This window comes from Salvelinus namaycush, chromosome 22, assembly GCF_016432855.1.
Source record: "Salvelinus namaycush isolate Seneca chromosome 22, SaNama_1.0, whole genome shotgun sequence".
Classification (NCBI taxonomy): domain Eukaryota; kingdom Metazoa; phylum Chordata; class Actinopteri; order Salmoniformes; family Salmonidae; genus Salvelinus; species Salvelinus namaycush.
In genome coordinates this window covers 25,333,727-25,345,115 of record NC_052328.1, presented here as the reverse complement: position 1 = coordinate 25,345,115, position 11,389 = coordinate 25,333,727, and the positions used below count along the sequence as shown (strand labels likewise).

Here is an 11,389-nt window from a genome sequence, read left to right as displayed (position 1 = left end):
AAGAGAATTTTACTTCTGGGTAACAAAGATTAGTGTGATGTTGATGGTATGTTCTCCTAAACCACAGAAAACTGGAAACACAAATTTTCTTGCAACGTTACCATGAAACTTGCCTAGAACATTGATATATTATATTCTGAGAACATGGCAACCATGTTCTGTGAATGTTTGGTGGGCTGTTGATGGAATGTACTCCTAACCCACAGAAAACTGGAAACATGAATGTTCTTGCCACGTTCCCATGAAACGTGTCTTCAACAATATCTTAATATCTGAGAACTTTGTAACCACGTTCTGGGTAAGTTCTATTTTAAGGGAATGGTCTCTTGGAAACAATCCTTTCACGTCACAGGAACATTCCTATGAAAACGTTAGTTAATGACCTAATGAGACTCTTAATAAGGGAACAGTTTACTAAAGTTGTGGAAACGTTTGTTGTTAGCTGGGTAGGGGAGTTCTGCAAACTGCTGCGAAACTGGCATATTCAGGACTTCCCAGAGAGCCACGAATTAAATATCCCATTAATAGGGTATGATTTTTAGGGAGCAAATATCTAGGTTATTTCTCTAATTATGGATGTTAGTTAAATTGCCCCGATGACGCAGGATGTCTCATCTTGGAGACTGCCTCCGTTTCCAAGCTCGTTTCCATGCACCGCCTTCTAACAACATGGCGCCAGTTTACAGCGGTGCTGCCTTCCAAAGAGATGCCAAAAACCGCGCCGTAAGAGGAAAATATGATTATTGAATGTAACCGTTAACTACAAAAAGTATAACGGTACCGTAGTAATTATAAATAATACTTGTGCTCTTTTCATGTAAAATTCTGGAATTTGCGTGCAGCAACAGTTTGTTAGTGACAGGTTGCGCATGAGCCCACCTGCCGGAGAAACTGTGACGACGGTGGATCAATATGAATCTCCTGAACCTGACAATATAGTGGACGATATCCTTTGATAGAGACCTGCAATATTATGCCTATTCTTCGACAGCGAGGTAACGCCTAAACGTCTCCGTAGACTCATTGTAGTGCAATAAACAACTTTCTCTTAAAAAAAAAAAGCTCACTATAATGAATGACGAGAATTATGCGCAATCGGAGGTGGAAAGGGAAAAGCTCCCTCCAATATGCCATACGTCACCAACTATGGTAAGTGCAAAATTGTTTACATTCAATCAGAAAATGCTTACAACTTGTTGCTGTAAAATATAGTTGATAATTTGAGCTCTTTTCTGTAATGTTTTTTCTTACACAATATTTCCTTTATTCAACTTCATCCTAAAGACATTACTGAACTGGCCCAGTCAAACAATGTGCAGTATTTATTTTTCAGTATGGGCTACTATTATAATTTGTTATTGTCAGCATCCCTACTATAAATGGCATTATAAACTGGCATTATAAACTGGGTGGTTCGAGCCCTGAATGCTGATTGGCTGACACCGTATACCAGGGGTATGACAAAACATGTATTTTTACTGCTCTAATTATGGTGGTAACCAGTTTATAATTGTAATAAGGCATCTTGGGGGTTGTGATATATGGCCAATATACCACGGCTAAGGGCTGTGTCCAGGCACTCCGCGTTGCGTCGTGAAAAAGAACAGCCCTTAGCCGTGGTATATGGGCCATATACTACACCTCCTCAGGCATTATTGCTTAATTCTCCTGTGGAACAAGATGCTTAGTGAATTAATTCACAAAGTAAGTGGACTCAAGGACTTAAAGTATCAGAATAGGACCTATACCAATAATCCACACAGTTTGGTGAACCAGGATATTTGTCATTGGAAAAAGCATTGACATTTGTTCCCCAACAGTCCCCCTCAAAAGAGGAACATTGGAAGAGTTTTTTTAAAGGGGCAATCCGCAGTTGCTACATCCGTTTTTGGACTTATAAATTCATTGATTCTTGAAGAATATAACTTGTAAATTCCTCATGAGTTTAGCTCAACTGTCATACCCCATCAGAACCCAAAATATAAGCTTTTTTGAATCCAATGTTTGTAAACATTGTACATGTAAACAAACAAATGCTTAACTATAATTTTTGTATCTTGGATGGTCAGTCCTTGCATCAAAAGCTTTGTCTATGAATTTAAGAGTGGTTAGTTTTCTCCAGGCCAATCCCTCAACTTTTTACCGTACAGAGGCGGGTGGGACCACTTTGTTATTGTTTTTACTGCGGATTTCCCCTTTAACTATCCAATACGGAACCCATCATTTTTCATACTAATGTAGGCATAATGTCTGGAAATGTCATAATGCTGCTTCTCGCTCTCTCTTTCTTTCTCCCTCTCTCTCTCTCACCCACACACACACACATTCCCACCAACACACTCATCACACGGTAGCATCATTGTGGTGATCTAGATAGTAAACGTCCTGGAAGAGCAACATGGGAAGAGATTTAGGAGTGAGGCAGACTTTTCCACAGACACAGACGGTTATTCTCTCATAAAGTGCTGCATTTTGGCACAGCCATGAATAACAGAATAGGACAGGAGTGGTCGGGGGGGGGGGGGGGGGGGGGGGAGAAGAGGAAGGAGGAGAGTGATGTTTTTATCCAGATTTTAGGGTTGTAATATAAAGGACAATTCTGTAATTCAGAGGAGAGGAGCCACACCAAGAATCACTTAGCCGTGATACAGTATGTGTTATTGTGTCACATCATCATTTTCAGACTAATGTAGGCCTAATATCTGGAAATGTCGTAATGCTGTTATGTCTCTCTCACACACACACACACTAAGTTCAGTCCAGCCTGGCCCTGTGTGTCATTACACATAATGCTGAACACAGCAACTGCCTTGTGTGTCTCGCCTCACTATAAATAACACATTATTCCTGTTTTTCCTCCGTAAACAAAAACGTTATTGGATCCTCTGAGTCCGCTTGGGAAAGGAAATGTTTAACAGTTTAAAAAAACAAAAACAAATGCACACTAAAAGCAACACTAATAAAGTTTAAACAAACTAAGCAGTTATTGGAACGCATGGAAAGTATAACCCAGAAGTTATAGGCATTTCTGGTTATTAAGGTTGTTAGGAGAAAAATGTGACCTTATTATGAACAATGGGTAAACTACAACTCTAGAATCAACTGAAAGGTTTGTGTGTGTCTAATGTATGTGTGGTGTGCATGCGTGTACTGTTCTTTTTTCCTTTAAGAGCGTGTCCCGTGTAGCTCAGTTGGTAGAGCATGACACTTACAGCGCCAGGGTTGTGGGTTTGATTCACATGGGGGACCAGTACAAAAAAATAAAGTCTTAACACTAAGTACTGTAAGTTGCTCTGGATAAGAGTGTCTGCTAAATGACTAGAATGTACAAATGTAAATGCATACTTCTTTAAGAGCGTTTTAATAGGAGAGATGGAGAGATAATACACACTAGGTGTATCTCTGTGTGGCAGCCTCTTTTTGTATGTTAATGGAGTGTGCTGTTTGGAGATATTGTTCCTGTCTGTGTCTCAGATGAAGAGTTTGTTTGATCTGCCCTTTTGTACACACGAATACTGAATTAGTTGAATAGAATCCATTGGATCGAATTAGACAACGGGATAAGGGGGAGGAGATGTCTTTTATCCCTCTGAAATTTAGCATCTACCATATTCTACTGAGGTGCAGTTTTTTTTATATAGATGTCAGTTTGATTAGCACAAACTGAAATGTTTTTGAAATTGTGCTAAACAATAGTTTTTACAATATGAGACATTGGAGACAATATTACTGTCTGTATCAGAGTAACTCCATGTGGAGTGCTAATGGCATAATCAGGGAAGATTTTTATGGATGTAATTCTAATCTCAGTGATCTCATTAGGATTGTCTGGACTTGAGAAGTCCCCCTCCCTCTCTCCCTCTCTCCATGTCATCTGTAAGACATGTGTTTTCTCCCCCTCCTCTTCGTTCGGTGGAGAGTTTTAAGGTGTCAGGACCTGCTGCTGTGCATATGCTGTTAGTTGGCCCTCCTCTCTCTCAATCTGTCCACTGCACTCAGTTCCTACCTCCCACCCTGTCTGCTCTCTGCTGCTAGGAGACCTCACCTTGCTGTCTGGGCTACCAGAACAGTTGGCTGTAGGCATTGGTGAGAGCAGCAGCAAGAAATAGGAAATTGACATCATATATATTTTCTAAACTGGTTGTCGGATTCACCTTGGGTGGAAAAATCACGTGGGCCACTTAACTGAATGACAAAAATGCCAATTATATGATATGGTATTCTATCCCTATGATTCATGAGTCTAATGTGTGGGCCTAATAGGGTTTCCTCTGGCAAAGGATAAAGTGCAATTATTCCTTTTCTATTCACAAAAAAACGGTAGCGGTAGTAGCAGTGTTTAGGATAAATAATGTTGGCAAAAATGGACTTACAAAAACAAACAAATTATAAATAAATAAACTTCTAACAAGAAATTTAACTCAATCCAAAATCAGGATTTGGGCTGAGGAGGCAAGGGGTACAGCCTAACCACATGGGGACATTCTCCCCAACAGAGTTTACAGAACACTGGCAGAGCCAGGTAGAAATACTTTGTGCCACTTCCTGGGCTAAAACATAGCCATAATGAGCAGTGGTGCACAACTGGTTGAAATCAATCATTTAGCCAACACAGTGGCTATAGAAAACTCTAAAAGCAGACTAACTAGTCTATCATGGCATCACATTCATAGGTGTGTGTACATTCACACGTCCGCGTGTCCAATTGGAGCTCTGAGAAGCAGCAACAAACAAGAACACACACAGTAATCAACCTAAATAAATGCACAAACTGAAGGAAAATAACTTCACTTGATTAACAAACATAGGCTAATGACAAGAGGGAAGTTTAATAGCAACAGAGCTCATGATTCAGACATTCAATTATCAAGAAAATGGGTGCAAATCAGTGCAGTCAAAATTATTTTTCCTGTGTTTTGTATCATATTGTACAACAGCTGATGACACTAACACTGTAAAAGTGTGACGTTTTTATCAGTGTTATTTCCTGATATTTGCTGGTTTAAAATATAATTTACACTGGATCTTCTAATCAGCAGGTTTTGCATGGGTGGACATCACCAGGCGGTATAAGTTAATAGACCAATAACAAAGAGTTCTAAACCTCTCTACCAATAACAGATAGTTTTCACTCCCTTAGGCCCCTCACTCAGACTACTCCCAAACAGTCCTAGAAAAATGATTGCTTGAGAAAGTGTTTTTTGCTAAAAAGCTATTTTGGTTTCTTTTTGACCATTTTAATGGAACAATATTACAGTAAGGTACCTAGTTACCCAGAAATTATTTCATATTAAAATAAAAATGGCTGCATTGGGTATTTAAGTCAAGAGCACACAAGGGAGAGCAGCTTGAACTTGAGCACGCCTGTCACCATCACAAAGTCATTCTGGAGCAAAGTTAATCTCTAACTCCTATATGAAATGTTTCCCAACAGCACAAACTGTAGCAGGAGTTCCATGACTTCATAGCTGTTAAAGTGTAAGACTCAAAGGCCCTTTGAACTCTGAGCCCACTACAAGAACACACAGGCATACATACATAAGACATTGTTTTCAGTTTTCCTCCCATAATGATGTAATCTTCTACAGGATTTGGGGCGTGGTGCGAAACAGCCCTTTCCCTCCCTCAGCACGTTCATCTCCTCCCTTAACCAGCGGAGGGAGACGGGAGGACGGTTCAGCATGGCCACAAACCAGTGTCTACCAGGTGGACGACATGGTGAGTTAACAACACAGGGCAGATTCACACACTGTGGTGGTCTACAAAGACACTGGAGAAACGTAGCCCTCGCGTATCCTACAAGAATCTCTCCTCTTTCCAACCAGATTCCTGATGTGCTTCCCTATACTCACACAGAAGCTGGTCTCTCCACTGGATACAATGATATGTCACTCACCACTGTACAGCAATGGAGACATTGTTTATTTAGTTAAATGAAAAAATGACAGGATATCAAAGAACAGTTGTCAGGCCTGCAGTGCACACTAAATCTATTTAGTCACCGCTGCTACTGATGCCAATATAATTATGCGAACATCTCTGTCAAATGAAAGCCATATGAAGGCTTATTTACATGGCGTATTCATGTTGGTGGAGAGGAACCATGCAGCAGGAAAACATTTCCAAGCATTTGTCATTTCAAATGTAGTTGTTTAGATTCCTTGCCTGATTTATTGTTATGCACAAACTATATGATTGCTCTGCCATTTATGCAATCAATATGTTCCATCACTTGATATTTGTGTAACCTCACTGAAATTTAAACTCTTTAACATTTTCTTCCTCTGATCTTCAAATGAGATTTCTATGCATAAAAGGGTTTTGATAGGAAAACAAAAGTATGGGCAACATGAATAGGATGAGATGAGATGGGTCAGCTATCTGAGGTAATGATGGACGTCATCAATTGTTATGACCTGGCAACAGCCAGCAGAAATAGTTTAACAACTTCATTGTGTCTTCTTGTGAGAATGCTGTCATTAGTCTGAATACACTGTTGTCCTGGCCTGTTAGGTCCTGAAAAAGATTGGTAGAGACAATAATGTGTCCATACTTAACGGAAAGTCAGCATTGGTTAACAAAGGTCATGCAGTGAATGTACTATGTGATTACAGACTGATTGGGTCGAGTTTAATTAGTGTTGTTAGTGAAGCCAGTCTGAGCAAGTCGCAATCTAAGGATCTCGCAATCAAAGCCTTGTGAATCATGTCCATTGTGGAAGCTATGTATGTCGTCTTTGCAAGCAGTAAAAATATATTTACATATCTGCCACAGTACACAATAGTCATGTGTATGATACTCTGTGTAAAGGGAACTAACTATGTGGGTCTTGTAATTTCCCAGGGAGGGAGCTACCTCCTATTTGCAGTGATGTGAGGCAGAAACAGAGGATCTCCATCGACACACTTCCCCCCGAGGTGAAGGCCCCGTTCCCCTCTGAACCTGTCATCCCCCTCCGCACTAAGACCATCAAAGAGTTCCAGTGAGTAACACCACCTCTCCCCATGACCTCCATTTGACCTTGTAACAGTGAGTAGCATACCTTATGATCGTCACAACTTCCCACTGGGCACAGACGTCATTTCAACGTCTTGTTTTGATTTAAATTTGGTAGAGTTGTCAACTAACGTAAATTCAACATGAAATAACATCATGTCATTGGATTTAGGTTAAAAGTTGGGTGAAAATCTTTTAAACATGTCCCTTACATTGATGACTGTTTGCAAATCCAATCAGTTTTCCACGTTGATTCAACATCAACACATTACTTTTTTTTTTGTTCAATTGACGTGGAAACAACGTTGATTCAACCAGTTTTTGCTCACTGGGCTATGATTCGCTATGACAATGATTTATTGATGGATTCCTTCCACTGTGTTGCAGGGAAGACATGGAGCGAGCCACAACCTCAGGGGACTGGAGGGATGTGAGGGATTTCTACCTTACCACCTTTGACTCCTTTCTAGAGATCAATGCTGCCTTCAAGGTAATGGCTCTTGAAATGGCTGATGCAGGCATTTTGTTATTATGTTGTGAGTTATGCTTTCCCCAAACATACCTTATCAATTTTAGAATATTCCAAACCCTTTGGTTTAGTTCATCGTATTAAATGATTGATATTTGCAGCACCTCTTTCTCCATTGTGAATTCTCTTAAGGAAAGCATGCAGAGCATGTGTTCTGGAAAGTGTTATTCATGAGGAAACCAGCGGTGCATAATGTTAGAGAAAAGCTGCATTCGGAAAGTTCTGACCTCGACTTCTTCCAAACTTTATTACGTTACAGGCTTATTCTAATTTTATTTTTATTTTTTAACTCATCAATCTACACACAATACCCCATAATGACAAAACAAAAACTGCTTTTTTGCAAATTTATAACAAAGAAAATCCAGAAATATCATATTTACATAAGAAGTCAGACTGTTTACTCAGTACTTTGTTAAAGCACCTTTGGCAGCGATTACAGCCTCGGGTCGTCTTAGGTATGACGCTAAAAGCTTGGCACACCTGTATTTTGGGAGTTTCTCCCATTCTTCTCTGCAAATCCTCTCAAGCTCTGTCAGGTTGGATGTGGAGTGTCGCTGCACAGCTATTTTCAGGTCTCTCCAGAGATGTTAGATCGGGTTCAAGTCCGGGGTCTGGCTGGGTCACTCAAGGACATTCAGTGACTTGTCCCGAAGCCACTCCTGCGCTGTCTTGGCTGTGTGCTTAGGGTCGTTGTCCTGTTGGAAGGTGAACCTTCACCCCTGTCTGACGTCCTGAGCGCTCTGGAGCAGGTTTTCATCAAGGATCTCTCTGTACTTTGCTCTGTTTATCTTTCCTTCGAGCCTGACTAGTCTCACAGTCCCTGCCACTGAAAAACGTCCCCACAGCATGATGCTGCCACCACCATGCTTCACCGTAGGGATGGTGCCAGGTTTCCTCCAGATGTGATGCTTGGCATTCAGGCCAAATAGTTCAGTCTTGGTTTCATCAGACCAGAGAATCTTGTTTCTCATGTCTGAGAGTCCTTTAGGTGCCTTAAGGGCAAATTCCAAGCAGGCTGTCATGTGCCTTTTACTGAGGAGTGGGTTCCGTCTAGCCACTCTACCATAAAGGACTGATTGGTGGAGTGCTGGAGAGATGGTTGTCCTTCTGGAAGGTTCTCCCATGTCCACAGAGGAACTCTGGAGCTCTATCAGAGTCACTATCGGGTTCTTGGTCACCTCCCTGACCAAGGCCCTTCAACCCCCAATTGTTCACTTTGGCCGAGTGGCCAGCTCTAGGAAGAGTCTTTCTTGGTGGTTCCAAACTTCTTCCATTTAAGAATGATGGAGGCCACTCTGTTCTTGGAGACCTCCAATGCTGCAGAAATGTTTTGGTACCCTTCCCTAGATATGTGCCTGGACACAATCTTTTCTCGGAGCTCTACAGACAATTCCTTTGACCTCATTGCTTGGTTTTTGCTCTGACATGCACTGTCAACTGTGGGGCCTTTATATAGGCAGGTGTGTGCCTTTCCAAATCATCTCCAATCAGTTGGATTTACCACAGATGGACTCCAATCAAGTTGTAGAAACGTCTCAAGGATTATCAATGGAAACAGGATGCACCTGACCTCAATTTCGAGTCTCATAGCAAAGGGTGTTTTTAATTTTTAATATATTGGCAGAAATGTCTACATTCCTGTTTTTGCTTTGTCCCATTAGGACAAATACCCATTACCCATTAGGTATTGTGTGTAGATTGATGTGAAAAAAATAAATAATTTTTAATCCATTTTAGAATAAGGCTATAATGTAACAAAATGTGGAAAAAGGGAAGGGTCTGAATACTTTCCAAATGCACTTATAAGGTCCGAACCTTGTTTTGTTGGCATCGAGCAAGAATGGTTCAACACACACACACACACACACACACACACACACACACACACACACACACACATACACTATATGTCCTCACTGCAGACAAGCCCAGGGTTTGGCTGTAGCAAGTGCCTGTTGTTTGAGCTGTCGTTAAAAAGGCCTGAAATAAAAACATTTTAACAATGAGAAACGTAACATTTTCCCCTCCTTTTCCTCCTTTCTTAGAGAGAAGCTAATGCCCCATTTAACACAATCGAGGATTCTGGAGTCAACTCAACATTTTTGAATGCTGTTTATGATGCTTTACTCTGCACAGTAAGTACTGCCAACATGACCTTTCTATGGAAAAGATTATCGTATGACAAAACAAATGAAGTCCTATTCAGATTTTTTACCATGAAAGTGCTTCCTGAAACTAGCAGAATTTGGGTCATATTCATCCGATTTAGAGGTTAACTCATGTTTGTTTGTGTTGTTTTAGCCCCAAGACATCCAGAAATCAGTGTTGAAGGGAATCATTAACAGCCTATTAAGAGAATGGAAAGGGTGAGTGCTGCTTTCAATTTATACCTCTACTACCATTTACTGTTACTATGCTACCTTTTGTTACACTGCAGCAACCATTTACCATAAATAGAGCATTGCTTATGAGAACTAAATGACATTCATACAGTTGGGCATCTAATTAAACACAACATTTATTTTCAAATTTGTTGCCACATTGTGCTAGTTTGGGGTAGTTTAAATAATGAAATAGGTCTCATTAGGCTGACTGTATACATTTTGATTTCATCCTTTTGCTGAAAACGATGTGTTGTGTTTACAGTCCCAGAACGAAAGATGACCTGAGGGCATACTTCATCTTAGTTCAGGTAACATTTACTCCTTAAGCTAACATCTTACTAAGTACATGCAGCAGTATGTTTTGTTTGTAAAAGTTTCATTTTATAAGGTATAAATAATGTTTTATGCTTTGTCTTTTGTGTTCAATTCCCTTGTGAAAAAGCTTGGATTGGTGTAAATGCTCAGTTAATCCCCATGTTGTTAAACAGTTAATTTCAGGACAGAAATAAATGGCTTATAATGCTCCCGTCATCAGATTTTTGGTTTCCATTAATCCCTGTCATTTCCTGTGGAAAGTGGGTTATTTTGTGCTTTCCAAACCACCACTGCCACAGGCTTAAAGGGACTGTTAGGGTCCCACATCCCCTGCAGTATTCTAGCCTCTGTAGTACTCTAGCCCCTTTTGTATTCTAGCCCCTTTTGTATTCTAGCCCCTTTTGTACTCTAGTCCCTGTAGTATTATATCCCACTGCAGTCGCATGTGAAGTGATACAGAGGCAGCCGTTCTGGCTCATTGGATTCAGTGGCAGGACTTCTTTCTGCTCTCACGTCAGTTTTGAAGATAGTTTTGGCTATAGTGCAGTGAGTCTCTGTTTGTTTTGGTGGTCTAAGTGTCTGTGTTTTTCATAGCGAGACAGTAGTTATTGGTTTTGGTCTGATGTCTAGATGCTTATATCAGATGGTAGTGTGTTTTTCTGGTTCAGTATGTCTTGTTTCAGTGTACTGTGGCAGTGGATGTTCTTCTATTCCAACAGTACACTGTGTCTCTGTTCTTTTTACACCTGGGCACTTTTTACTGCTGCAGTAGTTCTGTCTGTTGGTCTAATGCCTAGCTGTACAGTACAGTGGCCAGGTTAAGCAAGACCGGCTGGAATCCTTAGGCCTCCTCCCTCTCCATACACCCCATTGACTCCAGGCGTATGTCAGGCTGTCAGTCCACAGCAGTACTTCAACAACTACTCTCTGTGCCCCGAGCTAGCTGTGTGACTAGAGTCGTTGATTTCACTTCACCTGTTTCACTTCACATAAAATCTAGTAACCCTAGTCCGTCTAGGGAAAATGTTAATGATGTCATTAACTGAAATACTCTGAGTAAGTCTGTACTTGCTGTAACTAACAGTGTAGGACAATTGTAAACAAGATAGGCTATAGCAATTCTGTTTCAATTTCCTGTATATAAGTGTAGGCCTATTCTCTT

General features: G+C 40.6%; 1 protein-coding gene across 1 annotated transcript in view; it reads left to right on the top strand.

Annotated features, from left to right (window-relative positions):
- Nucleotides 1-697: 697 nt before the first annotated feature.
- Nucleotides 698-11,389, top strand: part of LOC120017952 (probable E3 ubiquitin-protein ligase HECTD2) — a 46,490-nt gene continuing 35,798 nt past the window's right edge. Inside the window, exons 1-7 of the mRNA XM_038960910.1 lie at nt 698-1,149; nt 5,589-5,718; nt 6,844-6,982; nt 7,384-7,486; nt 9,574-9,663; nt 9,830-9,894; nt 10,175-10,220. Coding sequence (XP_038816838.1) covers nt 1,072-1,149; nt 5,589-5,718; nt 6,844-6,982; nt 7,384-7,486; nt 9,574-9,663; nt 9,830-9,894; nt 10,175-10,220 — 651 coding nt within the window. The 5' untranslated portion in view covers nt 698-1,071. The remainder of the gene's footprint in view (nt 1,150-5,588; nt 5,719-6,843; nt 6,983-7,383; nt 7,487-9,573; nt 9,664-9,829; nt 9,895-10,174; nt 10,221-11,389) is intronic.